General features: G+C 20.2%; 6 protein-coding genes across 6 annotated transcripts in view; 4 read left to right on the forward strand and 2 right to left on the reverse strand.

Annotated features, from left to right (window-relative positions):
- The window catches only part of PF3D7_0311400 (kinase-related protein PKRP, putative), a gene marked incomplete at both ends in the record, with an annotated part of 7,707 nt that extends 1,197 nt beyond the window's left edge, over positions 1–6,510 (forward strand). Inside the window, one exon of the mRNA XM_001351151.1 lies at positions 1–6,510. This exon is cut by the window's left edge and continues 615 nt beyond it. Coding sequence (XP_001351187.1) covers positions 1–6,510 — 6,510 coding nt within the window.
- Positions 6,511–7,117: 607 nt separating this feature from the next.
- PF3D7_0311500 (conserved protein, unknown function) lies at positions 7,118–7,363 on the reverse strand (the record flags this gene model as incomplete). The annotated part of the gene is made up of 1 exon (XM_001351152.1): positions 7,118–7,363. The coding sequence occupies one exon, from the start codon at positions 7,361–7,363 to the stop codon at positions 7,118–7,120; it is 246 nt and encodes an 81-aa protein (XP_001351188.1).
- A 2,238-nt stretch (positions 7,364–9,601) lies between these two features.
- On the forward strand, positions 9,602–12,353 carry PF3D7_0311600 (dolichyl-diphosphooligosaccharide--protein glycosyltransferase subunit OST1, putative; the record flags this gene model as incomplete). Its single annotated transcript, XM_001351153.1, has 5 exons — positions 9,602–9,904; positions 10,067–11,463; positions 11,630–11,733; positions 11,850–12,088; positions 12,288–12,353. The coding sequence occupies 5 exons, from the start codon at positions 9,602–9,604 to the stop codon at positions 12,351–12,353; spliced, it is 2,109 nt and encodes a 702-aa protein (XP_001351189.1).
- Positions 12,354–12,697: 344 nt separating this feature from the next.
- PF3D7_0311700 (plasmepsin VI) lies at positions 12,698–15,848 on the forward strand (the record flags this gene model as incomplete). The annotated part of the gene is made up of 15 exons (XM_001351154.1): positions 12,698–13,095; positions 13,291–13,358; positions 13,434–13,465; positions 13,592–13,610; positions 13,710–13,749; positions 13,923–13,960; positions 14,099–14,161; positions 14,269–14,327; positions 14,407–14,459; positions 14,629–14,714; positions 14,828–14,931; positions 15,036–15,209; positions 15,375–15,393; positions 15,495–15,554; positions 15,763–15,848. 15 exons carry the CDS (start codon positions 12,698–12,700, stop codon positions 15,846–15,848), a joined length of 1,299 nt encoding a protein of 432 aa, XP_001351190.1.
- An 806-nt stretch (positions 15,849–16,654) lies between these two features.
- Positions 16,655–18,846, forward strand: PF3D7_0311800 (ATP synthase F0 subunit d-like protein, putative; the record flags this gene model as incomplete). The annotated part of the gene is made up of 3 exons (XM_001351155.1): positions 16,655–16,680; positions 16,885–17,103; positions 17,262–18,846. 3 exons carry the CDS (start codon positions 16,655–16,657, stop codon positions 18,844–18,846), a joined length of 1,830 nt encoding a protein of 609 aa, XP_001351191.1.
- Positions 18,847–19,290: 444 nt separating this feature from the next.
- Positions 19,291–20,000, reverse strand: part of PF3D7_0311900 (heptatricopeptide repeat-containing protein, putative) — a gene marked incomplete at both ends in the record, with an annotated part of 2,307 nt that continues 1,597 nt past the window's right edge. The window contains one exon of the mRNA XM_001351156.1: positions 19,291–20,000. This exon is cut by the window's right edge and continues 1,597 nt beyond it. Coding sequence (XP_001351192.1) covers positions 19,291–20,000 — 710 coding nt within the window.

Consider the following 20,000-nt stretch of genomic DNA (forward strand, 5'->3'; position numbering starts at 1 on the left):
CCTCCTGAAATATATATGAAATGTAAATATGATCCAACAAAGGTAGATATATTTTGTGTTGGATATATTCTTTATTTTTGTTTAACAAAACATGAACTTTTTAAATGTTCTTTAGACAAAGATATTTATTGGAAAATGTTTAAAAATAAAAATTATAAACAATTATTAAAAGAAAAAAAAGGATTACATTTATCAAAACAAGTTATTGATTTAATTTTTAATTGTTTACATCCAAATTTCAATATAAGGTATAATATAAATGAAGCTCTTAATCATGATTGGTTCAAAGGAAATATATTTCCTATACACAATTTTAATTTATATATAAACAAAGATAATAATAACAAAAATAACACATCTAATAATAAAACGAATAACAATAATATGTGTAATAATAATGATGAAGACAAAGGAAAAAATTTATGTTCTTTCAAACTTTCTCTTCAAATAGAAAAATATGCGAAAAAAAATAATATCCCTATATATCATGATTCCATTATACAATTTTATATTTATGAGCATGTATTTGTCTCTTCCTCTGATAATTCATTAAATCAAAAGAATCGATTACCAAATAAAATATATCCTTTTCATAATAAAATAGATATAGTATATAAAGAAAATGATGGAGATGATTATAAAAAGAATACTTTGTTATATAAAAATATGCATGTGCCACTGAATTTAACACGTATTAATGGTAACAACAGTGGACAGCCACCTTGTAATGTTCCCAAGTTTGAAGAGCCGAAAAAAAAATTTAATAATAATAATAATAATAATAATAAAAATAAAAGTAATAACAATAACAATAATAATAACAATAATAATAACAATAATAATAATAATAACAATTTGGATAACATAAAAAATAAAAATGCTGTTTTCATTGAAAAGGTAAAACAAAATAATGTTCAGGATAATATATCTATGAAACCACATAATGGAAATGTTGCCAAAAGGGAATGTATACATATGAATAAAGGACGTTTTGTTCGAGGCGGTGCTTACACAAAAGTGTGTGAGAGAAATACCGAACGTGTTAAAAGGAATAATTATTGTGGTAAAATGTACTTAGATGAGGGAGATATTTACAACCGTTTATGTAATGATAATAAAAAAGGAGAATGTGATCCTAGGCATATAGAAGATGATAAAAAAAATAAAGTTCATGATAAAGTGATTAATAATATGTGTTATGGATTGATGAACTCTAATGATGATCTTAACGAAACGTTCAAAACGAATATTCTCAACAGTTATCAAAAAGGTATTTACAAGTTGATAGAACTAAGAACAAATGAAAAGAAAATAAAAAATTTGGATATAACATCTGATGTGAATACAAAGGATACATCTCTGAATGTTTTGTTAACTAAAGAAATGGTAAATAAGAAAAAGGAAGGTCCTCCTTTTTTCAATAATAAAGGAGAGATGTGCTTGGAAAATCATGAAGATATGGTAGACATTTTTGGAGAAGGTAAAATGAAAGGAATTAAAAATGTGGTGGATACATATGACAAGCACAATAATGATAATAATAATAATAATGATAGTAGTAGTAGTAATAAATGTTGTAATAATTGTTGTAGTAGTAGTTATGATAAGGGGAAAGAAAAAAAGAAACAAACGACAGAGATCAATATTTTGATAAACAGTATGTGTGACATAAATAACTACACACATACAAATACACATTCTGTAATTATAAAAGAAGATTATGATAAAATACAACAAAATAAGATATCTTCAAAAAATGATACCTTCAATGAATATTCATCATTTGTATTTAGTTTAAATATGAACACGCAAATATTGAAAAACAAATTACTAGAGATGAAAAAAAAAAATGATTTAGATATGTACGGGTGTAACGAAATATTGAAGGGTGAAAATGAGATTGGTATGGACCCTTTAATGAAAATTGATCAGACGAATAAAATTGTTAGTAAGGTGGACGGTAGTAATTTTAATAAGGTAGATGGTATTAATTTTAATAAGACAGATGGTAGTAATTTTAATAAGATAGATGGTATTAATTTTAATAAGACAGATGGTATTAATTTTAATAAGACAGATGGTATTAATTTTAATAAGACAGATGGTATTAATTTTAATAAGGTAGATGATAATATTTTCAATAAAATAAAAGATGAGGTAGAAAAATATGTAGATCCTTTGCCGTCACATATAAGAACAGATGACATGAGAAAAAAAAAGTCGGAATTATTATTATCCAAAGACGGTTCTATAATTATATCGAATTTGGATACTTCACATTTTGAAATAAATCTGTCTCGGAGCGAGATACAGAATGAAATGTGTAAGGAAAATAGTTTTGTTAAATGTCAACTGGAAAATAAACTAATTTTAGAATTAGAAAAAGAAATAAAAGACGAAGAAAAAAATCTGCAAAATGAACTAGAGAGAAGTAACTGGTCTATAGATATAGAAGATCTTGATAAAGATTTAATAATTAATAAAGAAAGTAGAGATATTAAATATAAACATTGGATAGATATAAATAAAGATAACTATATGATGATATATCAAGATAACAAATGTGGGAGACGAAAAAAAATGATATCACAAAATAAACTACTTATAAAAAAGAAAAGGATAAAAATGAGAAATCATGAGAAAAAAAGAAAAATTCGTTTTTTTTTTAAATTATATAAAAGAAATGATACACATAAAAAATTAAGGCCCATACGGTTTGTACGACATGTAGATGTGAAGTTGGATAATCTGAATGATAAGACTGTCATGTTAAAAAATGAAATAAGGGATGTGAAAGGAGAGGATAAAGGAGAGGATGTATATTTTGATTTTTTAAATAAAGATAATAATATGGGAAATATGGAAAATAAGAAAAATGTAAAAAATGTGAAAAATGTAAAAAATGTGAATAATGTGAAAGATGTCAAAAATGTGAATAATGTCAAAAATGTGAATAATGTGAATAATGTGAATAATGTGAAAGATGTGAAAAATATGGAACATATCGATAAATATAATAAAAAAGAGGTGATGATAAAAAAAAAAGGAGAATCGAATAATGTACCGCACAAAGAGAAACACAATAATAAAAAGAATTATTGTAATTATGATTTGGGAATGCATTCATTACAAAATAGACATACTATTACATCAGAAGTATCATCCAAATTTTTATGTAAAAACATGAAAAATTATTTTGATAAGTCTAATAATTCAATTGAAATACACAAAATAAGCGCTTCTAATATTTTTAGACATACGATGTGTGTGGCAAGCAATATAAAAGGTGAAAATAAAAATAATGGAAATAATATTAATTATAAAGGACCAGCTACCAAAGCGTTAGTTAATAAATTGTTTATATCAAAAAAGGAGAGTAAGAGAGCTATTACATCATCCAAAAAAAGGGATGATGATAATATAAATGTGATAAAAAAAATTAATACACCATCCCAAAAAGTAAGTGAAAAAAGAAACAACAACAATAATAATAATAATGTACTAGGAGACAAGAACAAAAATAAAAATAACGATGAACTATTCACAAAGGAGATTAAGAAAAGTACTATTTCTAAACAAAAAAAAGGGAAGAATGAAGGAAACACAAAAACGCATAAAGATAATATTAACATATTGAATGAAGACGTAGACCATTTCAAACAACCAAGTTTACGTTTGGAAGTTACCAAAAAAAATAATAAAAATAATAAAAATAATAAAAATAATAAAAAATTTAATGATAATTATAATAATAATCATAATAATAATAATAGTAATGATTTCGAAGAATATAAAGAGGAACATATTGCCACTAATGAAATTGTTCGAGAATCAGAAAGTGATTTGTATGTTAGTTGTGATGAGGGGTGTTATAAAAATGGAGATATATACAATATGGAAATTATAAACAATGTGGATAATATACACAAGATAGATAAAAAGGGTAATGATATAGATTATAAGGATAAATCATTGGAAAATAATAAAAAAAAACAGATGAAAGGTCTCATCAAAATATTACCCTCGTCATATACAGAAAAGGAAAAAGAAAAAGAAAAGGAAAAAGAAAGAAAAAAAAAAAAAAATATATATATACCATTAACAATAGCAAGTAGGAAGACAGTAGCATATCCAATCAACGATACGACAAAGGATGTCAAAAATAAGTTACATACTTTAAAAAGAAATACATGTGTAACATATTGTAATGTGGATAATATACAGAATAAAAAAAAAAAAGGAGACGATAAAAAAAACATCAAGAGGGATCAACATGTAGGGCTAGAAAAGTTTCTTGATGAAATGTCGGCAATGTTTGAAAAAAAAAAAAAAATTAAAAAGGATGATATAAATAAAAAGGAAGATATAAATAAAAAGGATGACATAAATAAAAAGGATAACATAAATAAAAAGAATGATATAAATAAAAAGGACGATATAAATAAAAAGGACGATATAAATAAAAAGGGTGACATAAATAAAAAGGACGATATAAATAAAAAAAATAATTACAATAATAATAGTAATAATAACAATGTTGTGAAAAAATTCTCAAAGACACATCAAAATGAAGAAAAGATTAAGGGAAATATTACTGTTATAAGAAACAAGTTAAAGGACAAAGGTAAAAAGGAAAATATCGGATTAAAAAAAAAAAAAATAGAAAGGAAAAACACAACAACAATTGCTACAAAGAAACATGATAATATTATAGATATAAAGAAAAAGAATGAAAAAGAAAATAAAATGATAAAGAATTCCAAATTTCAATGTTTAAAAAACAAGGGAACGCAAATAGAAAATAAAAAGAATATGATTATTTCCGGAGGGAAAAAAACTAATCAATTAGTAAGGATGAAAAATAGCAAGCATCAAAATAAAGTGGAATATAATTTAAATAATATTTCAAAAGAATTAGAAAAAAAGAAAATATACATGCGTTATTTTAAAAAGGGTATAAAGGATAAGATAGAAAATATGGGCAATCTAAAAGTTTCTAGAGATATGAAAAAAAAGAAAAAGAGCGATCTTATAAAAAATAAGGAGGGAGGATTATTGTATGAATGGTATAATAAGTATATATATAATGGGGACGGAAAAGAAAAGTTAAAAATGGATGATTCGAAAAATTACAAGGATAATATATGTGATAAAAATAAAAACAATATGTGTGATAAAAGTAAAAACAATATGTGTGATAAAAATAAAAACAATATGTGTGATGATAATAAAAACAATATGTGTGATAAAAGTAAAAACAATATGTGTGATGATAATAAAAAGGAAATCGAAATAGTAAATATAATTCATACAAGTAATGCTAGACAAAATTATAATAAAACTAACGAAAAGATAAAAAATATATCAAGGGAATATATGACAGAATCATATGGAGATATATCTACTCCTTTGAAAAAAAATGTAAATGTAAATGTAAATAAAGATATACATATAATAAATGATAAACACGAAAGGATATGTACCAAAAATAACAACCCAAATCTACATATTTGTCAGCCCACTAATGATCAGGATGGGGATAAAAAAAAAAATATAGTTAAATTTAAAAGTGTAGAGAATAGAACTCCTCATACATATTTACTATTTAAAAATGATGAGAACAAAGCATATTTAGAAATGGTAAAGAGTGTTAATTATATGAATAAAAAGAAAGGAGCACAACATAATATTACAAACAAGATAGATGTTGAGAATAGCTCTCCTGTTCATGTGCCACCTCATAATATAGGATACAAAAAAGTAGATTATAATGAAGGAGAAAATATAAAAGTATCATCACAAAAACAAATAAATAATAATAATAATAATAATAATAATAATTATAATAATAATAATAATAATAATTATAATAAAAATAATTATAATAAAAATAATTATAATAATAATTATTATGATTATCCTAGCTTATATATTAACAATCCAGTTGATTCTTTAAATCATTCTAAAGGGGTTCAGAAAAAAAATGATGATACGGATAAGAACAATATAACGTCAGCTTGTGAAAATGAGGAAAATAAAAAGTCCTCATGTTTAATAAATAATAAAACATTATATTTTATATATCCACCAAAAAACAGGTCGTCATGTTATGGAAAGACGTATGATTATATTAATCATATAAAATGTGAGGGGGGAAATAAAAATAAAAGTAAAAATAATGATATTAAAAGGTATATTAATTTTACACATTTAACAAAAGAACAGGATATTACGAACAAGTGTGTTGAGAAAAATAGAATGGATGATATATATAGAAATGATGACAGGAAATATATGAAGTCTTTACATTTTTATAATAATTATTTAAATACTACACGTGGTACATATGTTGCACATCCCTATTATTATAATAACATGAGAAGTAATAATAAAACACAGTGTTCTGAACAAAAAAATAAAGGAATAGCAGTCGGAAGGGAAGATAATAAAAAGAATACTAATTCTATAAACTTCATACTAGATCCTTATTTTTTTAAAAAAATAAAATAAATAAAAAGGAAAGGTATATGTGTGCCCTTGTGTTATATATAAAGAAAAAAAAAAAAAATATATATATATATATAAATATATATATAAATATATATACATTTATATATTTATTTATATTTATATTTATATTTATATTTTTCTTATTTTTTTTTTTTCTTGTTTTGCATAACAAATATGAAAAAATAAAAGTCTACAAAAATCATTTCATATTACAATCAAAAAGAAAAAAAAAAAATTATATAAATTTTTTAAGTTTAAAAAAAAAAAAAAAAAAAAAAAAGAAGGTTCAATATAAACATTTTAAAAACAAAACAAGGATTAAATTAAAAATAATTTATAAGTATACAAATCAGAAATAAAAAAAATATATAATGACTTTAAAAGAAGAATATATATAACAAAATATATTTATGATTTTTATGATAAATATATTAACAAAATATATTTATAATTTTTATAATAAAATATGTTAACAAAATATATTTATAATTTTTATAAAAAAAAAATGTTAACAAAATATATTTATAATTTTTATAATAAAATAAGTTAACAAAATATATTTATAATTTTTATAATAAAATAAGTTAACAACATATATTATATTTAATCATCTGGAATTTTTGATAACTATAAGAATACCCCAGAATACAGCCCATATCCATCCTATTAAAGGTACAAGTAGTTGTAAGATACCGATTATTAAATCATCTATATCTTTATTTATTATTCCTAATATTATCATACCAATTCCAAAAAAAAAAATATTAACAACACCTAATATAATATTTATGGAATTGTTACCACTCTCTGGGACTTCCAAATTTAAAATCCTATCCATAATATTTAGAGCCATTGTTCATATTTTTTATTGTGTTAATATTTATAAAAAAATGTATTCTGACAAAATTATTATATAAAATAATAAGGGTACAGGTCTCTGCGATGTTATTATTATATAAATATAGATATATATTTGATTCTTTTCGCACGCTATTATATATGAAATATATTATATATGAAATATATTATATATAAAATATATTATATATGAAATATATTATATATAAAATATATTATATATAAAATATGTTATATATAAAATATATTATATATAAAATATATTATATATAAAATATATTATATATATTAAAAATATAAAACCAACAAAAAAAATAAATAAACAAATGGTAACAAAAATATTAACCAAACGAATTTTTAAAAATAAATTTATTATTTATTCAAAAATATTTGTATTTTTATATATTTTTAATTATTTAATATTTATTTACGGTAGAACAAAAAATTTTTAGTTTCGCAAAATTAAAATAATTTTTTCTTTTGTAAAAAATGATATTATAAAAAAAAAAAAATATATATATAATATATTATTATTATATATTTATAAAAACAATAAAAATAAATAAATATATTTTAAAAAGAATGTAATTATATTTATATAAATATATTTTATTATATATATATAATATATAATTATACGTATATATATATATATATATATATATATAATAAAAGAGGAATAAAATGGAATTTTTTTTTTTTTTTTTTTTTTTTTTTATTGACGATCCTTTTTCCTGTTCTTTCTTAAAATTTAAGATTTAAAAATATAAAAATATAAAAAAATAAATGAATAAATGAATAAATAAATAAATAAATAAATAATATATAAAATAAATAATAAAAATATATTTATATATAATATATATATTATATATATTATTTAAAAACCCTACAAAAAATTTTTTTTTTTTTTTTTAAATATATAATATTATAAAAAAAGAACGAGTAAGTTTTAATTTTATATTATTTATTATTTAAATATATATGGAGTGATGTCATTGTAGAAGGATTTATAAAAATGTAAACGTTTTTTTTTTTTTTTCTCATATTTAGTTTTCTTTTTTGGTTCAATTTTTTTTTTTGTAATATATATCATATTTCCTTGTTTAAATTATTATATATAAATATTGTCATTATTCAAAAATTTGCTTTTGTTATTGTTTACATGTCCTTACTTTTTTTTTTTTTTTTTTTTTAGCATAACCCAAATATTATAAATATATAAAATATAATATATTATTATGCCATAAAAAAATTAAACAGAAATATAATTTTGAATGGTTGTTTCGAAAAAATTATATCTTGTAAACGTTTCATAATATAATAAAAAAAAAAAAAAAAAAAAAAAATATATATATATATATATATATTATATATTTAGAATAATATATATACTTGTGTATAACTTCTGTGAGATATTTTTATTTTAAAATAAAAAAACAAAATGGTAAGTCTGATTTATGTTTTCTCTCTTTTTATATTCTCTTCCTTACTTAGGTTCTTTCTCTTTATATTATCTTAAAAGATAATATAAGTAAAAAAAAAAATATATTTTTATTATCATATATATATGAGTTCTCATATTTTTAGTGATAGAAAAGTAAAAGAATATACAAATAAACATATAACATAAATAAATAAATAAATAAATAAATATATATATATATATATATATATATATATATATATTCTATGTGTGTATATTATAATATTACTAATATTTATAGGGAAAAAAAAAAAATATATTATATATATATATATATATATATATATGTATATATATTTATTTGTTTAACATTTCCTTATTAATCGCGTTATTTTAAAGAAAATTATATTTTATCATTTCAATTTTTAAAAAAGGAAATATGTTTATATACATTTATATATAAGATGTAATAATTTCTCTTCTACAATATATTTTATTTTATTACAAAAATAATTATTACTTTTCAACTTGAAAGAGCGAATTTTTTTCCTCATTTTATGTATATATGTATATATGTATGTATGTATATATGTATGTATGTATTGTTTTAAATAAATAAAAATTACAATTTAATAAAAATATTATCATTATAAATATATTGTTTTGTCAACCTAAAAATAAAACAATACATATACATATATATATATATATATATATATATATATATATAATATTTTTGTCGTTGAAAGGAAAAAAAAAAAAAAACATATTAGTAATATTACAAAGTCGTGAACACATGTGTAAAAAATGAAATTAATTTATGTTACTTTTATAAGATTTGTATTTTTTATTTATGTACATGGAAAATTAAATATAGATATTTTTGAAAAACTCGTTAATATCGATATAGAATATATAAATGTTTATAAAAATGATATAGAAAAGAAATATATGAAAAAGCCGAATAGCTTAATATATGAACATGTGAGTAAATATATTAATTTAAAAAATAATTATGTAGAAATTGTTATAAAAGGGAAATTAAAAAATGTCCAAGATACGTTAGTAGAAAATTTCCTTTTTTTATTACCTTACCATGAGGCATACCAGGTATATATTTAAGCAGTTATAAGTTTTAATGAGTATAAATAAATATGCATATGTAAATGAATAAATAAATAAATAAAATATATATATATATATATATATATATATATATCATACATTACACATTATTTTTTATTTTATTTATTATTTTTTTATTTTTTGTAGGGAACCAACTTGTATGCCCTTGATGATGAAGGAAATGTTCTTAAGCATAATATTTTAAAAGATACAAAAGATATAGAAGAAATGAACATAGATCCATTTAATGATGATGTTGACTTATCACATTTTAATTTAAGAGTGTATGAAATAATATTAAGTAGAAAATTAAAATTGGAAGAAAATGTTCTTGTTAAATTATCGTATACACTAGGTCAGCCTTATTTCCCATATCCCTTAGAAATAGATTTTATAAATAAACAAAATGTATTATTTTATTTATCTTCAAAGATTTTGTTACCATATCAAGTTGAAAAATATGAACGGATAGAAATAAATTTATGTGAGGCTTGTGATATTGTAAGCTTAGATGATGCATGTTTTTTAAAAGGCTTAAAAAAAATAAATGATAAAAATTACATTATAGAATATGAACATAATATAGAATCATTTAATTTAGGAAACAAGATTTTATTATATTTTGTGTGTGATTATAATTTAGGTTATTTTGAAAAAGTAATAAAAAATATTAACATATCCTCTTTAGGTTATATATATGAAAAGGAAGAATACTTTTTAAAAAACAATGCTGCAAAAATAAATAAATTTGATAGATATATATTAAGTGATTATGAAAGTAGATATACCTCACCGGGAGGATCTAATACAGGGGAAGCAATAAATGGTTCAGATAATATTGGATTTATAAATATGGAGAATAAAAATGATACGGTTAATAATATTCCTATTAAAAATAATTCAAAGTCTCATTTTCCTAGGAACAAGACGGATAAACATAATAGCATCATATATTCTCTTGAATCAAAAATTGATTATAACATTTACGATTACAATTATTTTGATGATCTAGGGAAAATATATTTAATTCGAGGTGAAGAAATATATGATGATGAGAAAAAAAAAAACATTTTAAAATTTGATGTAAAACCTAGATATCCTTTATTAGGTGGTTGGAAATTCCATTTCTTTAATACATTTTATCATTTTTCAAACTTATATAAAATAAAAAATAAAAGAAATGTATATGCATATAAAGTAGACATTTCTCCAACAATTAAAAGTTTTTATATTAAACAATTAATTATAAATATATGTTTGCCATCTTATTCTTATGATGTTTTAATAAATAATGATAATCTTAAAAATTATGTACATGTACAAACTACCAAAAAAAAGGAATGGATCGATTTTTTTTCTGAACGAAATGTTGTTACATTGCAAATATATAAATTCTTTCCTTCAAGCGATGAAAAATATATGAACAATTTTCTTGTCATGTATAATCTTCCCATAACTCATATTTTTATTAAACCCCTCATGTTGATAATTATAACTTTCTTTATCATCATTTTGTCATTTGTTATGAAGTACATTTCCTTCAAGTAAGCAAAAAAATAAAAAAAATAAAATAAAATAAATAAATAATAAATACATATATATATATATATATATATATATAATATCCATGTTGGTATTATATATATATATAATATATGTATTTATTTATTTATTTATTTATTTATTTATTTATTTATTTATAATTTACAGCTTTAATACAATTAGTGAAAACCAAATTGAAAAAGAAAAAATCGATCAACAACTGTTTTATGAAAAATCTAAGGAGTTATACGAAAATTTATCTTTTATATCTGGTATGTACTTAATCATATATATATATATATATAGACATTTTTATATATAACATATTTATGCATATTTTTTTTTATTATGTATAACCATCTGTGTATCCTTCTTTTTATTTGCTTAGATAAACTCATCCAGTCAATCAATTCTTTCAAAGGGGAAAAAAAAGAAAAGGAAAACTCTGAAATTTTAACAAAGCTAGAAGAAAAATGGACATATGATTTTATTATTTATACAAAAGAATTTTATAGATTATTTGAATATTCTGATAAAAAATATGAACTACAAGATTATGTTGATAAGTGTTTTAATTACCACGCCGTTATCAAAAAATTTTTTCAAGCACAAATAATTCACAACTTGGTAAGTTAAAAAGGGGGTACAATAATATGTAAATGTATTTATATGTAAATGTATTTATATGTAAATGTATTTATATGTAAATGTATTTATATGTAAATGTTTTTATATGTAAATGTTTTTATATGTATATATGCATATGTGTATACTTTTTATTTATTATTTTTTTATTTTTTTTTTTTTTTTTTTTTTTTTTATGTAGAATGTTAACCTCAACGAAATTGCAAAAGCTGAAAAGGATTTGTTACTTTTATTAAAATATAATTAAGAAAAATAAAACTTATTTATTATGTATATGTTGATATATATATATATATATTGCTTACATTTTGTGTATATACATTTTTTGTAAAATGTAAATATATATATAATATATTTATATAATATATTTATATTTATATACTCCGTTAAGTTATATACATATATATTATTACACCTATCATTTTTATTTCATCATTTAACATATAGTCTTATTTTTTATTATTTTTTATTTTTTTGTCCATTTAAACATTCATCATAAAAACTTATAAATTATCTACAAAATATATTTACTTGTTTTTATTCCAGAAATTTTATATGTAATTAAAAAAAAAAAAAAAAAAAAAAAAAAAAATGCCGTACTTCCATATATTCCTATACATTTTAATTTTTTGTGTTCTTGTTCATATATGTCCTATTCATACTTTAAATATTTTTAAAAATGATGAAAATGAAAAGGGATCTTTAAATATCCCTCTAGGAAAAGAAAACAATTTATTTTTTAATGAAATAAAATTAGAAAATAGATTTAAAAATAATATCAAAGGATATATACAAAATGTTCAGAAATTTCATTATCTTATGGAAAAAAATAAACCAAATGTATTATCATATATCCAAGAAGATTTATTAAATTTTCATAATAGTCAATTTATTGCTGATATAGGGGTAGGAAATCCACCTCAAGTATTTAAGGTGGTTTTTGATACAGGGTCCAGTAATCTAGCAATCCCATCAACGAAATGTATCAAGTAAAAAATATAAAATATGGGAGAATGATATAAGCTCATTTCTCAATTTCTTGCACTTCATAAAAAACATTTATTGGAAGGATGTTTATATGTATATACATCTTGTTGTTACATATAAAAAAAAAAAAAAAAAAAAAAAAAAAAACATATACATATATAATATATATATATATATATATATATTACTTTGATCAGGGGAGGTTGTGCTTCCCATAAAAAATTTAATCCTAACAAGTCTAGGACCTTTACCAAAAATTTAAAAAGTAAAAATGAAATAATAAGTCTAAAATATATATATATATAGTAAATATTTATGTTTATTATTTATTTTTTTATAGACAATCAAGAATCAGTCTACACATACATTCAAGTAAGTTTTTCAAATATATATATAATCACAAACCAATTTGAAAAAACATTTACACTTACTCTCTTCTTTATGGATGAACATGTTCATTTATTATTCTCCATGTAAATTATTTGGGTGGTATATTAGTATGGCACAGGAACAAGCAGTAATAAAAAAAAAATATATATATATATATATATATATATATATGTATATATACTTGTAACCATTAAAACAAAAAAATATTTATATTTTTTATATCAAGTCCTTGAACAATCATATGATGACGTCTATTTAAAGGGATTGTATGTAATAAAAATGAATCACACAATTATGAAAAAAAAAAAAAAAAAAAATTTATAATTGTTATATTCATATATTAAATGATTACGTAAAATGACATCCATATATAAATTAATATGTATCACATATAATGTATATGTCTTTAAACAAATGGACCTTTTAATTTTATTTTCAGAAAAATTAAACATCAATGTATAGGATTAGCCATAGAAGGTATATATAAATAATATATATTCCTATAAAAACATATATCAATATATAAATACAAAATAAATATTTCGTTCATTATATATTCAAATATAGAAGATTAACTTCGTTTTTTTTTTTTTTTTTTTTTTTTTTCTTATAAAGAATCGCTACATCCCTTTTCGGATTTACCCTTTGATGGGATTGTTGGCTTAGGATTTTCCGATCGTCAGTTTATATATTAAATATATATATTTAATGCATGTTTTATTTATATAGATATAAAAATATATATTATATTTTCACATATATATATACAATATACTTATATATAGCTGATTTTAGATCTCAAAATAAATATGCCTCCCCATTAATTGAAACCATCAAAAAACAAGTAACATTGTTAAAAAAAAAAAAAAAAAAAAAAAAAAAAGGATATAAATATTGGAAATTTTTATATTCACAAATGTTAGAATCTTTTGAAGAGAAATATTTTTTCCTTTTACGTTCCAAAAAAATTAGAAAAGTATAAAAAAGAAAGATAAAACATATATGCACATGTATATATATGTATATATATATATATATATATATATATATATGTATGTATGTATGTATATTCTTTATGTAGCTAGCCAATTTACCTATAAAATTCTTCTTCTTTTTTTTTTTTTTTTTTTTTTTTTTATGAACAGGTCAGGTGCAATTACCTTTGGAAAGGCGAATAAGAAATATACAGTGGAAGGAAAATCAATTGAATGGTTTCCTGTTATATCTTTATGTAGGACGAATGAAAAAAACAGTGTTCTAATACTTATAAGAATTTATAATGATATGAAAAATATAAATATATATATATATATATTTATTTATTTATTCAACTATTCTGATAAGATTATTGGGAAATAAATCTTCTAGATATACAACTATCTCACAAAAATTTATTTCTTTGCGAAAGTAAAAAATGTAGAGCTGCAATTGATACAGGATCTAGTTTAGTAATGACTAATATTTATTTTATTTTTTATTTTTTTTAATTTATCCCTTTGGAAAATATATAACATTTATTTTATTTTAATTTAATTTTTTTTTTTTTTTTAAGATAACTGGACCGTCTACTTTCATTCAACCGTTATTAGAAAAGATCAATTTAGAGAGGGACTGTTCAAATAAGGAAAGTTTGCCTATTATTTCATTTGTTTTAAAAAACGTCGAAGGGAAGGAGATTACCTTGGATTTTATGCCGGAAGATTATATAATAGAAGAAGGGGACACTGTAAGCAAGCAAAAATGAGATAATTACAATGTGTAAAAATAAATCTGTGAATTTCAACATATAAATGAATAAATAAATAAATATATATATATATATATATATATATATATAATTTTATTTATCATTTATATTTTTTATTTTTATAATTATCTTTATTTTTCATAGGAGAATAATACATTAGAATGTATGTTTGTGAAAATAGTACCCTATCCATAAATATTATAAAATTCGCATATTATTATATATATATATATATATATATACATATTTTATTTTTTTGCTAAGGCGTCATAGGAATAATGCCTCTCGACGTTCCACCTCCCCGAGGCCCAATTTTCATTTTTGGTATTTAATGAAAAAAAAAAATACATACATACATACATATATTATGAACAATACTTATATTTGTTTTATTATTTTGTTACATTTTAAATGGTACATACATACATACATACATACATACATACATACATACATACATACATACATATATATATATATATATATATATATATATATATATATATATTTATTTATTTATTTAATTTACCAGGTAATTCTTTTATAAGAAAATATTACACCATTTTTGATAATGATCATAAACTCATAGGTCTAATTGAAGCTAATCATAACTTTTAAAAAACAAAAAAAAGTGCAGGATTATTGTAACACATATGAATATATTCATAATATTTTTTTATTTTATTTATTTTTTTTTTTATTTATTTTGTTTTTGTTTTTTTTTTTTTTTTTTTTTTTTTTTGAATTGGGTAAAAACTTAACATACAATATATTTATATATATATATATATATAATATGTAACACATCAATTATTTATTTTATTTTTTTAAGGTATTTTTTTTTTTTTTTTTTTTTTTCTTTTTAAAATAACCTTATGCTTATTATTCCAAATGAAAAAAATAAAATATTTTCCTTCTTTATTTTGTCAACAACATAATATATATATATATATTTTTTTTTTTTTTTTTAATATACATGTAATAATTTATTCTTTTATGTACTACATCTTATCATGTATCTTGTATTACAAAAAAAAAAAAAAAAAAGGAAAAGTTGACTGTACATAAGTAAAAAATAATAAGGTGTATATATAATAATAAATTATTGTATATATTTTAATATTTCATTTTGTTTCTCCTTTCATAATTTAAAAATATATTATATTTGTAATATATTTATATATATTTGTATGTACTTTTTTTATGTTTTAATTTTTTTTTTTTATAAAATATATATATTTTTATCTACTTATATTGGAATATGTTTTAGTATATTTTTTTGAATATTTACTATTTAATTTGTATCACGTTAATATTTATATAAATTTATACATGGCATGAGAAGGACAAAAGAATAATTAAAAAAAAAAAAAAAAAAAAAAAAAAAAGCAACGTTTTAATGAATTTCCTAATTTGTAATTGAAATGAAGTCTTTAAGATTATTTAACAGGTATTTAAACAAAAAAAAAAAAAAATAATAAAAAATAAAAAAAATACAAAGGTATTTATATATATATATATATATATATATATATATGTATTTATGAGTATATTTTGATGGATATAATGTATTTATAGTACGTATATATGTATATATATTTTATCCTTTTGTGATATAATAATGTGTGCATTTCTTAATTTTGATAATTTGCAGGAGGTTCAGATATTTTAGTACCTTGTCTACAAATAAAAGGAAATGGCAAGATTTAAGTTTTTTCTTAACAAATGATATAGATACATCTCATTGGAGAGAAATGACTTCTAAAATTAATGAAGCGGAGAATTTAATAAAGATGGAGGAAGGGAAAGCATCCAAATCAATTGATTGGGTTGATTGGAATGAAAAAATAAGTAACAAGGAGCTCCTATCATGGTATAAAAAAAAAAAAAAAAAAAAAAAAAAAAAAAATATATATATATATATATATATATATATATATATATATGTATGTATATATTATGAATAGGTGAAATATATATTGTATATATATATATATATATTTATTTATTTATTTATTTCATATATTTTAGCATGAAAAACTTTTATGATAACCAAATGAAAATGTTACAAGAACTGGGTGGTGAGAAGGAAGGGAATTTAAAAGAAGGTGAAGAAGAAAAAATATTTGAAGATGCACTAAAGAATTGCAAAGAATCAGAGGAAATTTCTAAAAAGTTATTAGTAGATGGTGCGAAAACCTTGTGGATAAATTTTCATAACCCTAATGTATCAAATGTTGATAATAATGAATGGATTGATAGTGATTTATATTGGCAATCGTTTATTGAAAAGCATTCTATATATAATTTGAATAATAAAAATTTACATCCAGAAGATGATGAAAATTGTACATTTGAAAAAAATGAATGGCATAGAAAAACTAATAAATTTAATGAGAGGAGTGATACACCTATATTATATGATTATATGATAAATTTACCATCATGGGAATATTATGATATAAATAGAAGGTTATTTTTAGAAAATATGTTATATTTTTTATTAAGGACAGGTTTAAATTTTCGTTTTTTTCCAGAAATATATAATTGGAAGTGGATAGCTCATATAGAAGATTTACGTTATCAATATTTAAACACATCACATATTAGAAGAAAACAGAATCAACTAAAAACAGTTAAAAGAGAAGTTCCTTTAGAGTTACAACCATTAGATTATGAACATAAAGGAGAAGAATTTCATCTGAAATTATTACAACATTTTAAAGAATATCAAAATTTAGTTATCGCAAGATTAATGTCAAATTATATTTTTTTATGTGATCCATACATACCTGTTCAGACAAGAGAATCACTTCAAGGTGTTCTTAATCGTTTCAAGAGAGGAAAGTTGTATAAGCTAGTATCACATAGTTGTGTTAATACAAACGATGGGAAGAATCAGACAAATGGTTTGGTTAATGCCCACATAAATAATAACAATAGTTTGGTTAAATGCTTATTTTTTTTACCCGATGAGGAATATATAGACACAGAAAAGAAAGAATCACAAGATGATAATTTAATATGTTCTAATATGTATAAACCATTAGATGCTCTGCAAAATTTTTATTCATATTTAAAAAAACAGAATATCGAATTGAATGATTCATATATCGAAATGTTAAATATATTTACACAAATTATACAAGAAAGAGGACAATATTGGTTACATATACCCAATGAAAAAATTACAGACACATTTCTAAGAAGATATAATAAAGACGATTCATTATATCCTATGTTTGTTCAATATTGTGATGAATTGAATGAAGCTTTTTTAAATAAAGTTGAGATACTACCAGAAAATTATCATAAAGAAATTACTTATATTGAAAAAATATACCAAGAAGAAAATCGTTTTTTTCATACCTTTGTTAATTCATTTTTAACAAATGATGACGATTTAAATTTATCTTTTCAACAAATAAATTCTTTCAATTTATTAAAAATGAATGAAAAACAAATTGATCATTTAATAAAAAGTGGAAAATTGGTATTAATGGATGAAGACACACATCAAAAAATAACTGACCCCAAAAAGGCCTTGGACCATTTAAAAAATAAGGAAATGCAAAAACAAGAAATAAGAGAATTTGTCAAATCGTTACCTCTATGAGGTCCTACACCAATAAATATCATATATATATTATATATATATATATATATATATATTTATTTATTTATTTATTTTATTTTATTTTTTTTTTTTTTTTTTTTGTTTTTTTCATTTACTTGTGTACAGTAAAAAAAACAATAATTTTAAACAAATTTGTAAAAAATTAAATGAAGGTACATATATAAAGCTATTCCATTACAAAAAAAAAAAAAAAAAAAAAAAAAAAAAAAAAAAAAAAACACACACACAAATACAAATACATATACAAATACAAATACAAATACATACATATAAACCTGTTGGATATGCTTTAAAATACTTTCCTTCTTAATTATATACACATAAAAAATTGAACACAAAAAAAAAAAAAAATTATATTAATTTTAATTAAAATGAAATAGTTAAAATATGAACATATACGATTTACATTTTGCTACTCGTTCTTCATTTGAATGATTTGTGAGTATGCATATATTGAGCATGGTGATTTTTGTTCAATAATAAAAAGTCTACAATGAAGGGACCTATATTAACTTCTGATTGAATTTGTATATTGTATTTTGGAAGAAAGGGATATATTCTTTTTTGTATATTGGATTTATGAATGTCATAATAATTTTGTTTGTTAATATGATCATAGACTACATTTAATAGTTGATAAATACAAGATAAGAATGGTAAAGAGAATGTGTCGAAATTATATAATGAGTGTATTACGAATAGTGAGACATGAATTTGATGACAAAATGATTTACTATTTGCTTTTCTTTTGTTTAATAAAAATAGAATACGAGAAATAAAATGAATATCAAAATAATATGGAGGATACATAGTAGATGATGAATATAATATAGAAGTGAGACCTAAATCTGTAAAAGTGCTTAATTTTTTTTTTATATAATATTTAAATATATTATATATATATATAGGTATATGTATATTTAATTTTATTAAAGATACATAAAATAAAGTTAAATTTCTTGAATCTAAATATTGTATAACATGTTTTTTATTTATAAGTAAATACAAAATAAACTCTTCATCTTTTATTAATAATTTACCATATGCATGTAATAACATAGCAACATTACCATCCTCTAATTTATTAATATTATTTTTTTCCATTAATACATTCCTTATCATATCAAATATTG

Source organism: Plasmodium falciparum (genome assembly GCF_000002765.6).
Source record: "Plasmodium falciparum 3D7 genome assembly, chromosome: 3".
Taxonomy (NCBI): domain Eukaryota; phylum Apicomplexa; class Aconoidasida; order Haemosporida; family Plasmodiidae; genus Plasmodium; species Plasmodium falciparum.